This window comes from Eimeria tenella, genomic scaffold (assembly GCF_000499545.2).
Source record: "Eimeria tenella Houghton genomic scaffold, Eth_scaff10, whole genome shotgun sequence".
In the NCBI taxonomy this organism is placed as follows: domain Eukaryota; phylum Apicomplexa; class Conoidasida; order Eucoccidiorida; family Eimeriidae; genus Eimeria; species Eimeria tenella.
In genome coordinates this window covers 339254-361419 of record NW_013541458.1, presented here as the reverse complement: position 1 = coordinate 361419, position 22166 = coordinate 339254, and the positions used below count along the sequence as shown (strand labels likewise).

Here is a 22166-nt window from a genome sequence, read left to right as displayed (position 1 = left end):
AAAAATGATGAATCAGGGCGGCTTTCGTTCACAATGCGAACAGCGCGTCGTGAGGAGAGTGCGAAAGCAGCTGACTTAAACGTGTGAAATTACGAGTAGCACCTCGAAAGTCTCTCGGGAAAAATATATGAAAGTTCATCCCAACGTTCGCCATTTTCTAATAGGAAGCTACCTGCAGCTTTTGCTAGGTACGCATTAACTGTTTTCTTTTTTCCTGACGCCGCTATTATCAAATTGCAGTAGTGGGCAGTAAAATCCAGCAATAGAAGAAGCGGTGGCTTTAATTAACGGAGGAGATATGAAAGGTTGCATCTAAGGAGGACCGAGCCGCCAAAAAGAAGATTTCGCTCACACCTTTGAGAAAATCCATATGTTACCGTCGTGCGCGACCAAAACCTCTTGGCTGTAGTTGGGAGTTTTGCATAGTTTCCATCAATTTGAAAACAAGTTTTGCACGTACTCAGATCCTCGTAGGCACACTATATATTTCTCCCCCGACTAGATGTGTAGGATATTTCTTTGGCCGTGAATCGGCTGCCAAGCGAATATGGGGGGAAATGAACGGAGATGGAAGCATTCAAAATGACGATGGAGCAGCGTGCAAGGGCATCAAAGAAAACGGCGTCAACAGTAAGAGCAAGAGCCGTAGGAGGTGTAATTATCATTCTGCAGTACATACTGTGTCCTACTGCGGCTGCGCACCAGAAATGGGATTCGGCGACTTTCCACCAAACACATTTCCGCAAACGAAGAAGAAATCCGGGTCATCTCAGTATGCATATAAGAAAACAGAAAACAGGAATGAAGTGCAAGTGCTTCTGTACGAGTGTCTATCTATGCCGTTGCAACTGACGTGCATGCATATGCTTGCATGTATAGATGAAAAAGCATACGCACAAACAAGCGTCTTTTTCCGGACATCAGGTCTATGGAGTGCAGTTCGTTTTGAATATGGAAGATCCCCAAAACACCCAATTTTCAGCAGCTACTTAATGACCATAGGTTTCGGAGAGCAAAGTTGTCGATTGACAAGCGCGGCATCGTTACGTCAGTTTGTTGACGTTATGCTGCCTTTGTTTCCACAGCTGGTAGTGTTAAAACTACGTTTGCAACTAAATCTTACTGCTCTAGCGAAAATGGGAAGCCATTTCTTCTCCAGCAGGATACAATGCAGCAAGATACACTGCGTCCAAAAGGCAGTGAATTTCCCAACAATTGTCTGACTTCAGTGCTACGCTAGGATGACCCCAGCCTTTCAACGCTGCTGAGGATAGCAATTTACCATAGTGCACCCTAAGCCGTCAGATGGCGCTTGGATTGCGCAGGCGTAGGGCCAAATTTACGTGGAAAGCTTCCCTCTGTTTTGCTCGGTTCTTGTTAGAACTGTACGCGATATTTCCCCTATCTGGCGACATAGTATTCGTCTGCGCATTCAGCACTTTTCACTGAGCTCTTATACATCTTAAATATCAGTTGGATAGGCGAAGCAAGCAGTGCTACGTTTGGCAGCCAACAGGTATGCTGGCTGAGTTTCAGTGCGCTCATGGATGGGGCCTAAAACACAAATATTGCCACTCCATAAGTACATGTAATTTTATGTAGACTAAAACACAAATATAGCCGCTTCATAAGTACATGTAAGTTTACGTAGAATAATGTTAATTCGTCAGTTGCTGACTGCGGCTGGATGCTTTGAAGCTCACAAGGGTTGAAGTCGTGAACGTTCACGGCGAAGCCAGCGGCCGCTTAGGCGTTTCGTTGCATTTACTGCCTTTAGAGAGCGTCCTCATGCATTTTTAAGTGCTAGGAGTTTATTACTGAGATTTTATCTGTGCACCACTGAAGCATTTGGCACTCAAGCATTTGGCAAAGAAGTCAAAGGAATAACCGCGGGTACGCCGAGCTTGTCTTTGACTCAAAGTAATAAATTATACGTTTGTTAAGAGATTTCTCTCAGGCAGCTCACCATCCAGCGTCGTTAGCAGTTGGTGAGTTACGTGATACTGTTCCCGGTGCCGACGGGCAGTCTGGAACAGAATGTGTTCAAGGGTAACATGAATTGGCGCGAATTAGTTTTGTTCAATCGTACATAGTAAGCAGCATTTCTGATTTTGATGGGAATCAGTTAATTAAGAAGCCGGTAGGTGCTTTGAATGCGAAATCAGCTAGTAGAACATCGATTGCAGTAAAGGAACCCTCAAAGCACACCAGCGTGCACGGCTTGTGGCCAGCGTACAAGGCGTGTGGCCATTTTTGGGAGTCTTAAGCTTGCCTGCGTATATTTTAAACAAAGGTTGAGCTTGTATTTTAGTTTACCCCATAAACTTTGCCTTCGAAGTGCTTCGACTTACCAGGTCACCATCCGCTCACCCCACGCCATCATGATCGTCCCAGGGTATCGCGATATTTTGTTCCCGACCGGTGGCTCCGCAGTGCCTTTCCAAACAGCTCCTTTATATCCATAGGAGTTTCTATATAGGATTATATTCTTTCCCTCTTTTCTGTCCTTTTAATTTGGCGGCCTATGCAGGGCGTGCCTTCACGTTAAGTCCTAGGGTCGCACCAACTTGAGTATTTATCTCTGTAGAGGAAATCCAAGATTCGATACTGCAACGTTTCCCCGAAAGACTGAGAGATGCACGGGAATAGTCGGAACAAGTTCCTGAGTTACTGTATTGTGGGACCAAGGGGACCTCCAGGACGACGACGTTGGCGAACACAACCTACGTCGTTTCCACGAGCTTCCACGCATTCCCACTCTCTTTTTTACCTAGCGATTTCGTCCTTTGTGCTCACTTTGTTTTGTTTCCTGCAAGTGTAATTGATTTCCTGATCAGCCAATCGTCGCGCAATGACACACGTTGGTTTGCCACATTGCTATGTTGGCCTCCTCGCAAGCGCCGCCGCATCACGTTTTTAAATGGCGCTTTCCCTTCCCTCTGGTTTAGCTGATTCTCAGAAGAACGGCCTCAGCACAAATTTATCTATTTCCAGCGAAGATTCGCCACATTTGGCGCCGACGGCTGATGATAAAACTGAAGATGAAGTACGACTGAGTGCAAGCGAATGACACTACGCTAGCGCCTTCCACGGATCTGTGGAGATGTGTGGGCCTACAGATATTATGCGTGCACATGCTTTTATGAACTCAAATGCAATTCTACAAATGCCCCCTTTTTTGATGGATGAAATTCAAGTGGCGCTTCAATGTGGCCCACTTATATACTCCTCCGGTGGCTAGTGAGCGGTCCAGCGGAAACGCTTACCGCAAGTGATTTGTGATGAAGTGCTTCCGTGAAAAGTGCAGAAGACATTTCTCTTCCCATTACGTCTTACAGCGGCTTCGTAGTTTGCACTGTATGGATTGTATCACCTTGAATATCACTACATATCGCGTATTTCCAGTGTAAAAGTGCCGAAATTGCTGCTCACTAAGTGAGCTTACTGCACTTGCCCTGTGATTTTAGACTTCGCAGCCCGAAGCCTTTACTGATATGTATTCCGAATCAACAGCGAACAAGGCCCCGCTCCACAGTATCGTATTAGCGGCTTGAGACACTGTTTCAAGGTATCGAGTAGGCTAGGAAGGAGGCCGAGACTCTTGCTACCCTACGTGCCTCACGTGCACACCTGACAAAGCTACTAGTATCACAGAGACGGAAGTCCCGATAATGCTGAATAGCATACGTTCCTTGTCTCCACATTCTTTTACGGCAGGCTTCTCAGTTGCGGGACAAGGCATCTGCCTCGCCTTATCTTTTGCTGAAGCTCACCAAACACACGGGCGCTTTGAAAATTTAACTCTGAAACCCCATGATCTGGGAGAAGTAAAAGAGAGCTGTGGTGTCTTATATGCATCCATAATTTCCCTAGTCTGTATTTTGCTCAGAGACAATTCATTCATGAGATTTCTTGTGCGTTGAACCCCTGCTCCAGTAACAGTTTCGCAGTGCTTGTAAGTGCCGCAGTCCAGACATCCGCCTGGTTCCAAGTCAAATTTTAGCTCATTCTATTTTGCCAGGAATTACCAGGCTTGCGCTCTAGTCTATTGGAAATACTCAAATGCTGCGGCAGTCTAGCCTATGTGCGAGATATGGACTCCAACTGACTCTTCCTCGCAGTAAACTGCTCTGGGGGCCCGGCATCCCGCGATGCAGTTTATTTGCATATTCTTCTCGTCCTTAGTTGGTCGTGCTAGGAAATTCATGCTAGGGCCTTTCCGACTGTGCAGTCCAAAACTTCAATTCAAACGTTATCTTTGCCCATGAATGCAGCGTTGTATATATTGCCGTAAATTTATGATCACTTCCAAAAAAGGCATGTATAGGCAATATCAGATGCAGCAAATGTTGATGAATAGTTCAAAATATGGAAATTGGAATTGAGGCCGCCGTTGTTAACAGCGCAGCTCTCTAGTCGGTGCACGCTTCAGTGTGCTGAGTGACGGCCAGTATCCCGACACACAATCCTGCGTACAGAAGCAGCAAACTGGACTATAACTTGTGAACAACTCTCTTCAGTCGCGCCCTCGCGGACGGGAAACGTAACGGCATTCCGTGCGTGCAGACGGTTTTGATGAGTGACCTCGAAACTTGAGCTGCTAAGTGCATTGGCCGCTGCCAGCTGTCGGCAAATTTCGGCCTACTTGCTAGGTCAGCTTTTATAAATGGATGCGAATGCAGCTTACCTGCACCATGCAATTCAGCGTCCCCAGTCCAATCCAACCCTAATGGTGCGGATGTGCTTTGTTAGCTCATAAACAGCCCAAAACACCTGCCTCCAGAAACACTTACATCCGCTTTATATTATTTTGAGACGAGTATAATGCAGTCTCTCACTGTTCCTCGATGAGCTGAAGGGTATGCTACATGGGCTGCAGCATGGTCCCGCGGCCGCTCTTGGCCTCCCCAGCTTCGAAGAAGAAACCTGGTGGCACAAAGCAGTAACGCAAAACGCACTGCCCCATCCACGGCAGTTGACAATGTGCTGTTGTTTATGTACAGTATTCGATACTGGTAATTAAGTTTGCACACTCGAGGATGTTAAGCTTCGAGACGCTCTTCAAGGAATTTTCAACTGCGTGACGGGGCTATTTCCAACAGTCCGTTTGCTGCTGTTTTCTCGTCTCCAACAAATGCTTCATGCTTCTAGGAACTACACGCAAAGATGAGGTGTTCATCCACGCGTCTTCATGGAGGACGACGCAGAGTCACTTTGTTTTCTTTTGCCCCGCATATCCTGTGCAACCATCTTTAAACATCATATCTGTGTTTTAATCAAGTCTGCTATTTGGCCGCACTATTGTTCCAGCTCCTGTGATTTTGCCATTGCTGATTTGTGCACAGCACGAGCTACAGCTGAAACCAATTAATTTGGCGCGGCTCCAGTGGACCTTCCAACGGCAAAACATCTTGCGGCCATAGTATCCTGAAACGGAAAAAGTGACATGTACTGACACTATAGACTGTGCACCCGGTAGTGAGGTCTTCTTCTGCTACGTCAATAGCATGAGCAGCTCTTATTTTTAACAGAAAAACCCCGTTGCGTTCTTGCCTTCATATAACGCAACATTGTGAGATTGTACGCACTGAGATCAGAACCATACATGGGCATGAAAGTGAAGGCAGAGAACTGTGTGCTAACGTTTTGCAGGGCTGAAGTGTATGAAGCGGTTCTGAAACGACAGCAGAGTTCAGCGTCCAGAACAGTTCCTGACATTACGGCTACTCTTTTATTTCTCGTGTTAACCCCGAAGAGCGCTGATCGAAGTATAGCATATTTGATAAAATCCTAACGAAAGGATCTCCAGTGATTATTTGACTAGCTGTAGACATGCGTTACTCTTCTGCGTTTTTTATAAAGGCGTGCTACTCCGTAGAGAGACAAAAAGCATGCCTGGCTGTATCCGTTGCTCATGTTCGGCAAAGACAAGGCTTCTTTGAAGATTTAAATTTGAAATTCACTGACATGACGGAGCTGAAGAAAAACCTGTGAATTTTCGCCTGCAGCCATAACTTTCCTAGCTCTTGTTCCGCTTTGACACAATTCAGTCCAGAGATTCCCTGATTAATAACCTTTTAAGCTCTCTTGCTGCCGCGACCATATGTGCAGCGCCAGTTCATTCCTTTTCTCTCAGAGCTTTCTATGAATAATATCGAATTCATCTAGGCTGCATGAGTGATCTATGGTAATCTAAAGCAATTCAGTAAAAGCTGCAGAGAAGTCACAACCGTTGGTGTGGGCAAAAAGGCTGTGCATCTCCCCACTTTTTAAGTATCGTTTGTTTACCACAGCTCAAGCGAGCGTACGGCACTTTACTTCGCAGCATAGCTGCAGTTTTTTCCGCACTTATTCCTCAACTCGTTCAACGCAATTTCGAATGTCTTTTTTTTCTGGTCCTTTTTTGCCTTCCGATTGCCCCTTGTCTCCTTTGAGCCCCTGTCCCTTTGTGCTTGATGTCCCCCTCCGTCTCCTGTCTTTTTTCTGTTCGTATTTTTCCTTCCGTTGTATCAATATCAGGGCTGTAGGCAGCCTAATAGCTTCGCATTTATTCATTATATGGAGTAGACTTGGTACTCGTGGCTCAATAAAGCTGTAGCACACTTCTCAAGCACGAAATAGATACAAAGCAATCCAGGGAAGTTGCGGGACCCAATCACAAGCAGCTGCACCGAAAGTGGTGCGGCGCAAAGCAGCTTCAAGAATCTTCTTGTTGGCAGTCAGAGTAGTAGCAGTTACACGAATTGAGCTTTCCCTGCACGTCACACTCAGCTCTGCTGTACGGTTGGGTAACTGAACACAAACAACAGGCATGAATCAGTAGAAACAAGTGATTGTATCTACGTTATCGCTGTATGCACTCATGCGCAGGTATTACTACACACATATGTTATTCCACATACATGATTATTCAAGTGCTAAATGATGTGCTCGCGCATAAATTAGCCATTACAGTATTTCGTTTTTTGCGGGTTGACACATGCAAGCGTCATGCAGCCTAGTGGCACTACAATTTCACCTCGTAATAAGAAATTCAAGGCCCGAAAGCTCAGCGCAATATATCCTTAATACGTAGCATTTTTGGCCTCTGCTTCCGAATAGCAGCGAGCTTTTTCCTGGCGCTGTGGCTCCATAGTTTAGCAAAGATGATCTGACCGTTTCCATATTGCGAAGGGTGGAAGGCGAACATCGTGGTAGGGGAACCTGCTGCCCCGTTCACGGCACGTAGCATCAAGAAATGCATAGATTCTATTGACCTTCGGCCGAAGTTGTCATCCTAACTTTTGTTTCGCCTCTCTTGGCACCTGCTGTAATTTGCGCTGAAGGGCTTTAATTTACCTGGGCAGCAGGTGAGTACGGGGAGACAAGCACTGCTGTGCTTGGCCCAGTGTTTCTGGTAGCACGCAAGTTAAGGGGCCGTTGCTTGCACAGATGTATAGAGTCTGGAATGCGAAGAGACGCGGTTGTCCTCTGCATATAACATTTCCTTTGGTGATATTTGTCTGACAAATGTTGGAGGCAGCACTGGGAAAAATAATATATGCGCGAATCTGGGCTTCTATCCATCTATCCTGGGCGTTCAAGGCAGAGCCACTAGCCATTTAAGTCTAAGTGCATTCACACTGCAGCCGGAATTATTGCTCCACCATTGAGCGATTAGTACTACCATCATCATAATTGCGAGCATTCAGCGCCAAAATACTTAACGAGTCATCTGCGAGTCAAGTGACCTCAGTACTACTGGATCTGCAAAGCTTGCATCTGGCTTTGAGAAAATAATATGGGCTTTTTAACCAGCTCCCTTGAACAGCTCACCATCCAGTGGCGTTACGAGTGGCTGGGCTGGGTGATACTTCAGCTACGGGCGAGGGCCAGCTGGTGCCTAAGTAGAACAAAAGCCCGTAAGGAATGGTCCCGTTCGAACTCATTGAAAAACACGCATGCATCTTATTGCTAGAGGGGAACTATTGATGGAGAAAAGTCCCGAGATCCTTTAACTCAGAAGGCAGCTCGATGAAGCAGCAGCAAGAGTAACCCAACCTCTCAAGCACGCAAGTGTGCGTTGAGCGTGGCCATTCTGTGAGTTCCATACCCTGGCTTCCTGTGCTTTAAACAAAGATGCGCTGTATGGCCCATCTCCATTGGCAAGCTTTTCCACGGGAAGTTTGTAAGGCTGCCGGCCACCGTCTGCTCACGCAACACACAACACTTGTGGCCTCGCGCAACGCCATAACTGTCACGAGTACAATCTTATTTCCCCGCATTAGCTTCGAATTACACTTCTATAATCCAGAATTTGAATTTGTAATATGTTGTAATCAGAATTTTCCCACCTACGAAGTTTTTTCGCCCTACCCTGCCTCGTGCACTCACGGCAGAGTCACTGAAGGTTTTGACTTGTGACTCCTTGGAATATGCACAGCAGTGCACATAGATATCCTGTAGAAAGAAGTACGCCATCACAAAAGTAATAAAGCACTAAAACGCTTTTTATAGCCCTTGAGGCTATCTGAAAGAGTCTTGGGTGACTTGATGCTGGGGTCGAGTCATCGTAGGGTCTCCAATGAAAGAACAACGATCCACTCTTTGTCAGGCACACATAACATTAGTTATTATTCTGTGTGTGCTTGACACTCTTCCAATAGAATCCTACAGGCCTTAATTCTCTGTTCCCCTTCCCTTTTCTATTTTCATGGTCGTTCTGTCTGATTTATCATTCATTATTTGCTTTGTAACGAGCCTGTTTTTCCACAATGATCCGCGTAGGTTTGCTTGCTTGCTATGGTGGCCTGCTCACCAGCCTGGCCGCACCGAACTTCTCATTGGCGCTTTCCCTTCGTTCTACCAGAGCAGTCTCTCAGGAGAGCCGTGCTGGCTCGACATTATTTCTGTCGATTGAGCAGACGGCGCCCACAGCCGACGACAAAACTGATGGTGAACCATAAATAACAGCGACAAGTGAATCGTGCTAAGCTAGCCCCAGTCTTTGTTTCATTTGCGGATATGTGTGGATCTACTGAGGGTATGCACATAGATGATGACGGCCACACTGCATTCCTGTGCAATTTCCTCCCAATTCATTTTGGTAGATGGCACTTTAGTGGTACTTCAATGCAAGTCCGCAAACATATTCATCAGATGGTTACTGGACGGTCGAATGTAAGCAACTGTCTCGACATGGCTGCTTTGGCATCAAGCTTGTGTTATGCTGTTGTTTTGAGAATGCCTGGCCATCATTAACGCCGTGAGGACGGAGACTGTCAAAGACCTATTACAAGGCCTAACCAAGGCCCAAGATGAAGAGGTGACGCAAAGCATGAAAAAGTTAAAACCAGAGGAAGAGGGCAATCCTACTGCCAAAACGATTGCAGCAAAGCTTGCGGGCACGGATGCAACTACCTGTGACTCGGCAGCCAATGCAAACGCAGAAACGGTATGGCTTCTGGTATCAGTAATGAAGTGCAGCACTAAGTGCGTTCAGCAGTCACTTCCGACTAGAATGGTGGGCAGTTGAAGGGAAAGGAGAAAATTCAATATTTTATGCTTATTTAGGGGGCTTCAAAAGCTTGTGTTCTGGTATTGCTCTGCAGTACCCCGGCCTTGTTATTCCATTCTCGCACGACGCGAAATTTGACTGCGGCGCTTTGATCGAAGCAACCTATACAGCTGGACTTAGCCACCTCAAGGAGTCCGTCGCTTGTATGATCTACTTTTGCCCATCCAGTCGTACAGTTCCTATGCCTTGCAGTTTCTATCTGCGCACTTTCGTATTTAAACTATTCTGCCTTAGTCATTATCGCCTTCGTTCCGCAGATCTAGCTTCGACCCATCGACAGGAAAATACAATGTTGCAGAAGCTCCCTTTAATGACGTGGCGGCCAGCAATGTCGCATTTTTGATGTCGAGCAAAAGCACAAAGGTATCATGTGCTGCCACCAAGGACTGCAAAGGAGGCCACAATATTTTATTCTGCTACTTCATAGAGCCACTACAAACTGGAGATGCGCCTTTCACGTAAGCGTTAAACCATCCACATGATCAATCGTTAGCACAAACGGTAGAACAGCTACCACTGCGCCCCAACACGAGAGCATCACACTGCACAGTGGGACTCTCGAGGTCCCATAATGGTAAGTATGTCGTGTCGCTTGCAGAACTGAGCTTTATGATGCTCTCTGGGAAATGGAGACAGGCCCAGCGTCAACATCAGTTCCCAGCGCTGCCACCGCTCTTTTGTCCCTCATCGTGGTTCTTCTGACTCGACCTTGACGTACAAACTGCAGAGAAGCTACTGGAGATATCAAGGTTAAGCAGACTTCGTTGGACTCCACTTATGAGTCGTATAGACTCTGGCTTCTGAGCTCAACTGCTACGTACTGCGAGTGGCTGGTGAGGAGCTTCGGCCAAGAATGCGGCATAGCTTTCTCTCCACGCCACATCTAAGCCCCACTTGTTTTATTTACACTGCATGGAATAGCTAGTTCCGTTACATGGAATAGCTAGTTCCGTTACTGTTGCTTTAACCCAGCCTAGCATGCTTTCACGTGAAAACACTAGAAGTGCCGCTCATTGAGTTGGCTGCGGTCGTTCCACCACTCTAGACTTCGCCTCCCAATGCTTCTTCTGAAACGCATTTTGACTGAAGAACGGGCAAAGCCCCGTCGAGGGATCATGGTATATATCCTAGACTCCGTTTATAAAAATTATGCAATTGGCGTGGAGAGCGGCTGCGACTCCTGCGCTGAAAATCTCGTGTACACACCGGGCAATGCTGCTGGTAGTCGGAAATTCCAGTAAAGTTGTAGAGCATTATGCCGCCAAAGTTTTCAATGTTTGTGTTCTTCTCTCTTTTAAAACTTGAGATGCAATTAAGCTTCATGGTTCGAGCGAAAATGGAAAGCTGGTTGGTCTTCAGCAAGGTACACTGCTTCAAAGGCAGTAAGTTTCCCAGCAGCTGTCTGGCCTCAGGAGAAGCAGAGAGGAGCTTAGCCTTTCAACGCTGCTGGTAAGTTACCATAGTGCACCATACATTTTCAAAGGGTGCATGAGGATTACTTTGAAAGCTTCCCCTTTTCATCACTCAGCCAGTGTTAGGGCTGCAAGAAATATTTCCCCTACCTGGCGCCACATTCCTCACGTGCGCGTGTGGAGATTTGCACGCCTCTCTTATCTATCTAAGGGGGCTGTTGAGCTTGGTGAAGCAAGCAGTGCCACTCTTGGCAGCAGACAGGCTTGCTGACTGAGAGTTGCATTTGGCAGCCGAATGGAATCTAAGATACGAATCTGGTCGCTCCACAGCTACATGTAACCTTATCTTAAATAATGTCAATTTGTCAGACGGCTTTTGTAGTTGAATAGCTCCTTACTCACGTGCGTAGAAGCAAACGTCGCCGCCTTAGCCGTTGGATGCTAACAGCGAAGCCAATAGCCGCTTTGGTCTTTTCTTGGAGTTAATGCATAAAGGGAATGTCTTAATGAATTATTCCAACGAAACGAGGCATATGTGAACCCAGTCAATTTTTTGGTGGGGGTTCAGTTTGTTTGTGTGTGTTTGATCGAGAAGTCGGCCGCAGTAAAACGTCCACAGTAAAATGGCCCTCCGGGTGCACGGAATGTGGCAATTTTCTGGGCTATACAGCCTCCCTACGCCCGTGTTATTCGAAACTTCTGAGTCAGGTATTTTAGTTTATACCAGAATTTTTATCGTGAAAGCCCTGAAATAGCGGGTCACCATGCGCTCACCCCATGCCGTCGTGACCTCCATTGGGTCCCGCTATCATGAGTAGCATTTTCTTCGAATCAAAAGTTTAGAAGTACCTAAATTTTAAAGTCTTGTTATATTTTTAATGGTTATTCATACGAATGATTCCTTTACAGATTTCCGTTATGTTATTGTGGATGGCTTGTGTATGACGTGCCTGGACCGCTGGTCACAGCGGCCGATGCATATATATGCATTTATATCTGTGAAAGCAATACAATGTCACGAAGCAATGAGATAATGCAAAGTTTTCCTTAGAGGTTGCTGGTTGTGCCGGGACAGCCGATACAGGCTCTTGGGTGACTGGATGCTGGGATCGAGGTGTCGTAGAGGTCCCCAACTACCTCCGTGGACACGACCCAAGGTCATCCCCATCAAGTGCTGCACACTTCAACTCTTTGTTTTCTTACAATTTTCTCCTTTCGTGCTTTTTTGTTCGGCTTCATCTGCTCTCATCTAATTCGTAAGAGGCTTGCTGCCCCCTAATGGCTCACGTAAATTTATTGGCTTGTTACGCTGGTGTCCTCGCAACCACCAGCGCACTCCACTTCTCATCTGCGCTCTCCGTTCGCTCTGCCATAGCTGCTTCTCAGTAGAGCAGCCTCAGCACAAACTTATTCATTTCAAGCCAAAATTCGCTGCAGACGGCACCCACAGCCGATGACGAAACTGAAGGTGAACTGCGAATGAGAGCAAGTGTATGAGACCACGCTAGCTCCAGCCACATATCTGTGCATATATTTGGACCTACGGAGACTCTGCCTGTTGAGCTTTGCACACACATTAGTGCAGTTTATCGCAGGCGCCCTATTTTTGGTAGATGTCATTCGGTGGCGCTCTAACCGAGGCCCATCTGTGTACTCCTAAGGGTTACTGGGTAATCCACTGAAAACAAGTGCAATGATATAGCGGCATTTCCGTCCAGCATGTTTCGCCTTGCTATCTTCAGCGTGCCTGACTATCATAAACGCCCCAAGGACGGAAATTCTTACAGACCTTCTGAAACCCCTCACTAGAGCGGACGATAGTGAGGTGTCTAAAAACCTGGAGGAGATCCAAGTGGGTGAAGCGGACAACCTTACGGCCCAAACGATTGCAGTGGAGCTTGCAGGTGCCGAAGCATCAACTTGTAATTCGGGCAAAAGCGCGAATGCGGAAAATGTGTGATTTTTAGGCATTTAGTCTCGCTTGTAATGCAGCGCTAGCTTCATTTAGCAGTGCCTTCACGCTGAAGTAGCAAGCTCCCGCAGGACAAATTAAAGGTGCCATTCTATTCTGTTCATTCAAGGGGCCTCTGAAGCGGTTGCTTTGTTCTTGGTTCACAGTATCCCGGCTCGTAATTCCATTCGCACACAATACGGACTTCGACTGCAACGATTTGATCCAGGCAACTCACACCACGGGGCGTCGCCACCCCAAACAGTCCGTTGTCTGTTTTATTTCATTGGTTTTGGCCTATGTCACAGTGTCTCTACCTCATAGTTTGTACTCGGGTCGGAGTTCTGTGCTTGCTTGATGGAATGCACAAGCTAGCCCACTCTCCCACCTGCCTTTCCTTCTAGCCAAGTGCTGTTCCAGGTCTGCGTTTCCAGCGCGAGGCCCTAGGTAGTGCTTGTCTCATTGCTCGTTCGTCCTCTATCTTCCAAACGTTTTTATTGTCCTTGAGCTATTTTGCTCTGATTACTGCCGCCTTCACTCCGCAGGTCGAACTTTGACCGGTCAACGAGCAAGTATAATGTTAAAGAAGCACCGTTTGATAGTGCAGCAGCCAGAAATGTCGCATTTTTACTGTCGGAAAAAAGCGCAAAGGTCTCTTATGCCGCTACCAAAGACTGCCAAGAAGGCTATGATGTCCTATTCTGCTACTTCATAGAGCCGCTCCAAAGTGGGGACATACCTTTCATGTAAGAGTTAAGCCACGCGCATGACCAGTCAACAGCACCAGCGCTAAAGAAATTATCGGTGTGCTGCAACACACGAGCATGATACTTCGGACGATAGGAGTCGCTCGGCGCAATAAAGAAAATTGTATCGTGCGGCCTGCAGAACTGAGATTTACAATGCTCTCGGGGGAGTGGAGGGAGTGGAGAGAGGCGCGGCGTCCCTTTCAGTTCCTAGCGTCGCCCGAGCTGTTCTGTCCCTCGCCTTGATCATTGTGACTTGAGGTTGACGAACAATGTCCAGAACATCTACTGGAGGTGTCGAGATTGTACAAAATTCGTTGAAAGGCACTCCTGACTTGTCTGGAGGCTGGCTTCTGAGTTCTACTGCAACTTACTGCCAGTGTCTGATGAGGAGGAGCTTCAGCCAAGAATTCAACGTAGATTTCGCTCCATATTATATCTTTGTAGCCCTTATCTATTTGCCCTGCATGAAGTATCTAGTTTTATTGCTGTTAAATTCACTTCGCGCTGGGCTTTTTTATATGAAATTGATGAAGGTGCTGGTTACTGAATGAATTCGTTGTACGCGCTCTGTGACTCAAGATTTTAGACTTTGCAGCCCCATGCCTCTTTCTGAAATGCATTTTAACCTAAGAACGGTCAAACCCCTTCCCAACAGTTGTGTGGAAATCTGAGGCGCTGTTTATTGAAAGCACCCAACCGTCTAGGCAAGCTGCTGCAACTCTTACTACCCAGCATACGTTCCTAGTGTGCGCTTTCTTCTACGGCGTTCTACTCAGTTTGCAAGACAACGCGTATGCTTCGCTGCATCTGTTGCTGCTTTGAAGTTTGCCAAATACAGGGATTTTAATTTTGAAACCCTCTGGCCTCAGAGAATTGAAAAACCAGCAGTAGAAGTTTTGATGTGCAGCCTTAATTTTCCTTGCTCGCATTTCGTTCCGTTACACTTCAGAGTTTCTTGAGTGGTTAGCTTATGTGCGCTCTTTCTGCCACTACCGTAACGTGCAGCGCCAGCTAGTTCCATGTCTCAAAGTTCTCTGGGACCAATTCTCAGCTCACCTAGGTTGATGACACGATATACGGTAGCCAAAAGCTGTCAAGTAAAAGCTGCTCAGAAGCCGTGGTTGTTAGTGTCGGCAAAAAGACTCTGCATTTCTTGATTCTGAAATAGCATTCACCTGTCATAGCTTACTGTCACAGCTTACGTGAGGATACAGCATTTGATGCTGTAATGTGGCTGCAGACTGTTTGCTCATATTCATCCTTGGAATTTGTTTCTTCCCGGGTCCCCTTTCATCTCCCGACGCCTTCGCCCCTGTCTCCATGCGCTCCTTGTCTCTTCATGCATGTCCTCTCGCTCTGTTTCCTCTCTCTTTGCCGTTCGGTTTTTCTTGTTGTCTTCTGCCGCCTTTCCGTCTATTTTTCCTTCCTTTCTTCGACTCTTGCCTTTCGTTCCTTCTGTCGCTCCGTATTCTTGCCTTTTTGTGCACATGTCGTTCCGTCGCCCATCTTCTCTTCTTGTCTCTTAAGCCCCTCATGTCTTTACACATCATACCCATTGTGTCTTGCTTCCTTTCTCATGTCTTCATGTGTCCCGTGCCCCATTTTTGTTTCTTCCATACCTTTATCGCTTGTCTTCCTTTGTCCTGACCCTTGTTTCCTGTCTTGTTTTTTGAAAAATACCACATAGTGCCATTGTGGGATTTAGCCACAGGCCTTTTGCAGGACCGGAGCCGACGAAGCTCTTTCCAAGCTGCAATCGGGCACAGCTTCCATTTCATCTGTAAACAGTACCGCTATAAATATCTCCTCTGCTTAGGTGACGTTGAAGTACGCCTGATGGACTAAGTGTAAAGTTGCAGTTGTGTGGGCCGCAGCTACGCGCACGCTGAAGAAATACACCATCCTTGCTGTTCAGCGCCGGCGTCTCCACTGTGCTCACCATTATTTTCTGCCCCTTGGCGGTGGAGGCACGTTGACTCGCAGTCAACGTACACGGAGTCCTACATTATCGAATTCACTAGAGGCATGCTTTACTGTCTGCGCCGTTTTGAAAGCGTTAAAAGCGTGGTTTTGTATCCTAGCTTAACAACGACGTGAATTCACATCTCTCAACCGCATCTGGCATTATCCTTCTTCCCTTTTGGAAAAAAGGCGCATTGATGTTCTTTCGACACATGCCATACGCAATTCGGCAATCCGTATGAGCTAAGGTGGTGCTAGGAAAAATCGTAGCGATGACAGGCAGCTGCATGCGACGTTCGCAAACCTAGGCTGGTCATTCACTGCCATCTAAAGAGGTGGAGAACTGCGCAAGCCGGCATGATCTGCCGTTTGTTGAGCCGAAATACTGCTTGCCATGCATGGCATGCTACCCATCATCCATAAGACAAGAACAGTCGAATATTCTAAACGCTTCGGTGGGCGCACAGGTGGCAATGCCCAAAGGGCTTTGTCCGCTCTTCCTTTGCGGGGCTTGGTCTAGGTAGAGGTTTTTGAATGTCAAATTGGACTGCAGAATGCCTTGTGTGCATTTTCCTATGGCATATTTCTTCGTAGAATGTTGCTCCTGGTCGTACAACCTTTTATGTGAGGTCCTGCTCTAGTAACAATGACGCAGCGCTTGAAATTTCTGGCCTCGTTTGACTAGACATCCACCTGACTCCAAGACAAATTTTAACTCACTGTATACTGCACAGAAAATATCAGGTTTGCGCGCCAGTCTACTGGAAATGACTAAATGCTGCGGCAGTGCAGCCTGTGTACGAGGTATGGAGTGCACCTGCTTCTTTTTCAAATTAAACTGCTGTGAATACCAGACATTCCAAGTCGCAATTGAAGTGCGTATTCTTTTCTTGCTTACTTAGCCGTGCTACGAAACTCATGCTGGCGCCCTTCGGACTGAACAGTTCTGGGCTCCGGCAGCCGAAAACTCCCGCTCCAGATGGTCGCTCCTCTCCGTGAGTGCAGTGTTGTAGATATTACCGTAATTTTGTGATCACTTCAAAACAAACAAGCATGAGTGATATCAAACGTAAGAGCTGCTTATGAGTACTTCGAAATGTGGGGCGGCTGTTGTAAACAGCGTAGCTTTCTCTATCGCGCTTCAGTGCGACGAGTGGGGGCCTATATCCTGACAGACAGTCTTGCGTACTGAAGCAAGCAATTAGAACATAACGTTTTAACAATTCTCTTCAGTCGGGCAGCAAAGCAGGAGAAACGTAACAGCATTTCATGGGTGCAAACGGTCTTGGTAAACAACTTAAAAGCTTCAGTTGACCAGCGCACTGGCAGCTGCAAACTGTCTGTAAGCTTCGGCTTCCATTAGAGGTCAGGCTTTATAAATGGATGCTGATGCAACTTGCCTGCACCATGACCTACAGCGTGCCCAGTCCAATGGTGCGAACTTGCATTATCCCCTCTTGAAGAGCCCAAAGCACCTGTGTTCACGAGCTATTACACCCGCTTAAACGCTGTTTGAGAATCGAGGTGCATTTCGCACGGGAGACAAGCAGCGGCCGCAGGACCATGCTGCTCCACATCCACATGCAGTGCACACTGCAGCTCACCGAGCAGCGGTGAGAGGTTCATTATAATGTTTTGCCCCAATGAGTGTTGGAACTATCACTCTGATGGGGCGTGTGTCGATAAGGAAAAACTACAAACAGTTGCTTCATGCTTTCACTCTCCGCTTTTTTCTTCCCGTTGTTCTCTTACTCCCAGTGGGTTCTTCCAAGCATATTCTGCGCCTTGGATCCTTGAATTTCTTGACGTACGGAAAAGCTTCGTGCCACAGTGAGAAATGACGCACATTCGAATCAAGTCAGGCGAGTGATCTTCGATATTCCGGGCTTATATCCGTCACGAAATTGTTAATTGCCGTCTTTGAAGGCAAGTTCACCAGGGGAGCTCAGCATCAGGTGCTGTTAGATATTGCTGGACTGTGCAGTACTGTTGCCAGTGCTGACGGCCATAAACATATTAGACAACAATGGTTTTTACTTCTATGTGAATTAGCTGATTAATGCCGCCCGCCTGGATCTTTCATTATTCAGAAGGCGGCAAGAAGAAGCATCGAAAAAAGAAGAGCGTCCCTCCTGCTAAGCTAGCGTACACGGTGTATAGCCCCCTTTTCGACTCTTAAACTTGCCTACGTACATTTTGAGTATATTGTAAACCTTGAGGTCTAGCTTAATTCAGAAGCCTTGCCTTCGGAATCGTTCGAGCCAGCAGGTCACCATCCGCTGTCCCCAAGTCATCATGGCCTTACGCGATCCCGCTCACGAGCAGCTTCTTCTTTTAAATCTATAGCTTTGCAGTGCCTTTCTTTAAGACAAATTTTCCCCGAAGTTTTCCTAATAAGAATAGTTCTTTTACCGATTTCTGTCGTCTTACTTTGGATGGCCTGTGCGCGGCGTGCCTGGACCGCTGGTGACCCCTCGGGATCTGCTCTGCGGTTGTTATTTTTAAGGAAGAAGCGCAGTAATTAGACACTGTAACTTTTTTCAAAGGATTAGAGATGCACCGGGGCAGTCGAAGTGAGCTCCCCGGCGACTGAATGCTGGGATCGATTTGTCATGGAGCCCCAGCTACCTGAGCACACACGGCCCACAGTCGTTCCCATTAAATCCCCCATGTTCCCAATCTGTGTTTTCTTAGCCATTACTCCCTTCATGTTTACTTTATTTGGCTCCATGTGCTGTCATTTATTCCACAATAGGCTTGCCTCCAATGAGTCGCCTGGGTCTGTTAGCTTGCTACGCTGGCCTCCTCGCCAGCGCGACCACACCACACTTGTCATCGGCGCTCTCCTTTCGTGCTGCTACAGAAGATTCTCAGAAAAACAGCCTCAGCACAAAATTAGTTGTGTCTAGCCAAGAGACGCCACAGGCGGCTCCTACAGCCAACGACAAAACTGGAGGTGAACTACACAGGTGAACAAATGAATGGCTCTACGCTAGTCCAAGCCACAGTGGGTATATTTGGACAGACGGATATGATGCTTGCATATATCTCCAAAGACTTCAGTTCAATTCAAGCGCAAGTGCCCTCCTTGATAGATTGCGATCAGGTAGCACTTCAACACAGGAGTACCCGTGTACTCATAGCGGCTGCTGGGTTGTTCCAGTCGAGCCAAATGCAACGATATAACCGCATTTCCATTAAGATTTCCTTGAATTGGCATTTTCAGAGTGCTTGACGATCATAAACACTCTAAGAACGGAAAATCTTAGGGGCCTGCTTAATACCCTCGCCACGGCAAATGACAGTGACTCAAAGTCTGAAGAAAATCCAACAGCGCGAACAGGAAAACCCAACTGCTCAAACAATTGCTGTAGAGCTTGTGGGTACTCAGGGAGCTACACGTGATTTGGGCGGAAGCGCGAATGCGAAAAAGGTATGGCTCTTAGTCGTCTAGTATCGACTGTAGTTCGACTGTAGTTCAGCGCTGGCTTCTCTTAGCAGTACTTCTTCTCGGTACTTCTCTGCTGAAGTGATAAAATGCCACAAGGGAATTTGTTTTATGTGCATTGAGAGGGCTTCTGGAGTGGTGGTTGTGGTGTTGCTGCAGTATCCCGGACTCGTAATTCTGTTCGCACACGACACCAATTTCGACTGTAACGCTTTGATACAGGCAACTTACACAGCCGGGTAGACCCATCTCAAGCAGTCCGCTCTTTTTTTCAGTTTCCTTTGGCCGTCACTGCAGTATCTGTGTCTTTTAGTTTATGCCGGTACCTGTGCTTACTCGAGCATGCACAAGGTAGCTATCACCCCGCCTGCCTCCCTCTTAGGTCCAGAGTTTTTTTCAGGTCAGCGGTTCCTGCGCGAAGCCCTTAATGGTACTCGTCTCAGTGCTGAGGCGTCTTCTATTTTTAGCTATTCTGCGTTGATTCCTGTTTGTCGCTTTCACGTCGCAGGTCGAACTTTGACCCATCGTCAGGAACATATGAAATGACAAAAGCTCCATTTGAGAATGTAGCGGCCAGCAATGTGCCGTTTTTGATGTCAAGCAGTCTCATGTGCCGCCACCGAAGACTGCAAAGCAGGCCATGATGTTTTATTTTGCTACTTTATAGATCCACTCCAAAGTGGAGATGCGCCTTTCACGTACCTGTTGTACTAACCACGTGACTAGCCGGCAGCACAGAAGGTAGAACAGGCTTATCAATGTGCAGCGAAAACAGAGAATAACACTTTGCACGTTGGGGGTTGGAAAGCGCAGGAAATGTAATTGCCGTTTGTGGCTCGCAGAACTGAGCTTTACAGTGCTCTCTTGGAAGTGGAGACAGGTGCGGCGTACATCTCGGCTCCCAAAGCTGCCACCGCTCTTTTGGCACTCACCTTCACTGTTCTCACTGAAAGTTGACGAACAAACTTCAGAGCAGCTACTGGGGATATTATATTTGTGTAAGTTCTGTAGAAAGACAGTATTGAGTCATTTAGAGGTTGGCCTCTGAGCTCCACTGCTACGCATTGCAAGTCGCTGATGGGGAGGAGCTTCGGCCAAGTTTGCCCTACGCGGACTACCGAGTGTCACCATGATCTTTCAGTTTACAGCGCACTGCGCTTATCTGTGTGAAAACATTGAAGTTATTGCTCATTATGTAGCCTGGCTGGGCTCGCCGTGTCTCTGGACTTCACTGCCAAACGCTCCTTCTGAAATGTATTTTGACTCAAGAACGGGCAAAGCCCCGTCCAAGCATTCTATTAAAATTCGAGACTCCATTTATTTAAAGCACCTAATCGGCTAGTCGAGCTGCTGCGACATTTGCCACCCCAGAGTGCCTCGTCTACACACCTGACAAGGCCGCTAGCTGCACGGAGATGGAAGTTCCAATAACGTTATACAGAATCCGGTCCAATTCTGTATTTTCTTCTGGAGTGTGCTGCCCAGTTGCGAGACGAAGAGAGCACGCTGACTACTGGACTTTGCCAAAGAACAGGGGTGAATCGAGCACTTCGAGACTATTTGACCTGAGAGGGCTGGGAGAATCTCGTAAATTTTGACCTTCAGGCACAGACTTCGTACAATAAATGATTAATATATAGCATTCGTTTGGCACTCCCCCAAAGTTGAGTTTCGCCTGTTCTAGGTTTGGTGCTGGCTCGCCGGCATGTCAATAGGCTTACTCGTTGTGCCCAATGGCTCTTGTAGCACGCTCAGAGGTCCGTTGCTTCATTACACTCAAGTAGAGAGTCACAAATGCAAAGATAGCCTAACTTTTCCTGTTTAGAGCATTCTCATTGGCCATATTCCTCAGCAAACGCTTAAGGCAGTCAAATAGACCTCTACTAAGAAGTACATGCGGGAGAGTGGCATTCAGCCGATCAGTGATGAACGTTCAAAACGAAGCCACTTACTCCCTATGCAATTTTATTTAGAGAGGTTTCAAGTATTTATTGCTCTAGTAGTGTGCGTTTAGTACTGGCACCGCCACACAGCCAGCATTCAGGGCTAGAGTAAGAAACGAGGCATGTGCAGACCAGGCAACTTAGTACTACTGGCATTGCTAAGCTTGTCACCGACTCTAAAATGATAATTGAGGACTTTTGGAAAATTCATTTATGTAGCACAACGTCCGATGGCGCCACCAGCTGTTCGGAGTGTTGGATGCTTTTGCAGTGGCAACGGCCAGGGTGGTTCGCAGACAGAAACAAAAAAGCCGATTCGAAATAGTCCTAATCAGCATCACTAAATATGCACATATCTTCTTTACTGATAGACAGGGAAATGCTAGCGGGAAAAGTTCTGGTATTCTCTGACCGGGAATTAAACCTGAAAGTAGCAAAGGTAACCCGGGCATTCAAGCACGTTAGTGTACACGACGTGTGGCTATTCTTTTGACTCTGTAGGCAGCCAGCGTACATTTGATCTGCATGGCTCAGCTAAATTCAGAAGCTCTGTCGTCAGAACTTTGTGAGGATGCAGGTTACAATCCGCTCACATCTCAACCGAACCTCGTTATCACGCATAACAGCTTATTTCTCCTCAATGGATTCGAAATACCTTCCTGCACGGCTTAAATTAAACTTTTAATTTCTGATAAGTCGACCTATCCCCTGCGCAAATTTTCTCCCCTCTACTGCGGATGGTGTATCGACAGTGTGGCTTCGCCTTGGGTGATTCCGGGATCTGCCTCAGTCAGCCGGCAAGGACATCTGTAAAACAAAAGAAATACGGTATAGCATACTGATGAGACACTAGAGTTGTGATAATACGCTAGAGTGTTGAAAATTTCTGAGGTCTGAAAAAGTTCTGGAGCTTCTGAAGCAAATTCCTCTGCGACTGGATGTTGAGATCGAGGCATCGCAGATGTCACCACTGCTTCCAATCCTGGGCTCCACTATTTGTCAAGCACACAAATAATCCCATAACCGCTGAGATCAGACCCTACACGGCTTCGTTCTCTGCTTTTTCCTCTCCTCTCTTTTCGTGCTCACTTCGTTTGGTTTTATGTGTTGTCACTTACTTTGTGACAAACCTACGTTTCCCCACA

At 47.0% G+C, this 22166-nt stretch overlaps 1 protein-coding gene across 1 annotated transcript; it reads left to right on the top strand.

Moving 5' to 3' along the window:
- Positions 1 to 8753: 8753 nt before the first annotated feature.
- Positions 8754 to 10269, top strand: ETH_00013165 (SAG family member (sag18); the record flags this gene model as incomplete). Its single annotated transcript, XM_013372558.1, has 5 exons — positions 8754 to 8934; positions 9222 to 9433; positions 9591 to 9688; positions 9814 to 10014; positions 10155 to 10269. 5 exons carry the CDS (start codon positions 8754 to 8756, stop codon positions 10267 to 10269), a joined length of 807 nt encoding a protein of 268 aa, XP_013228012.1.
- Positions 10270 to 22166: the final 11897 nt, after the last annotated feature.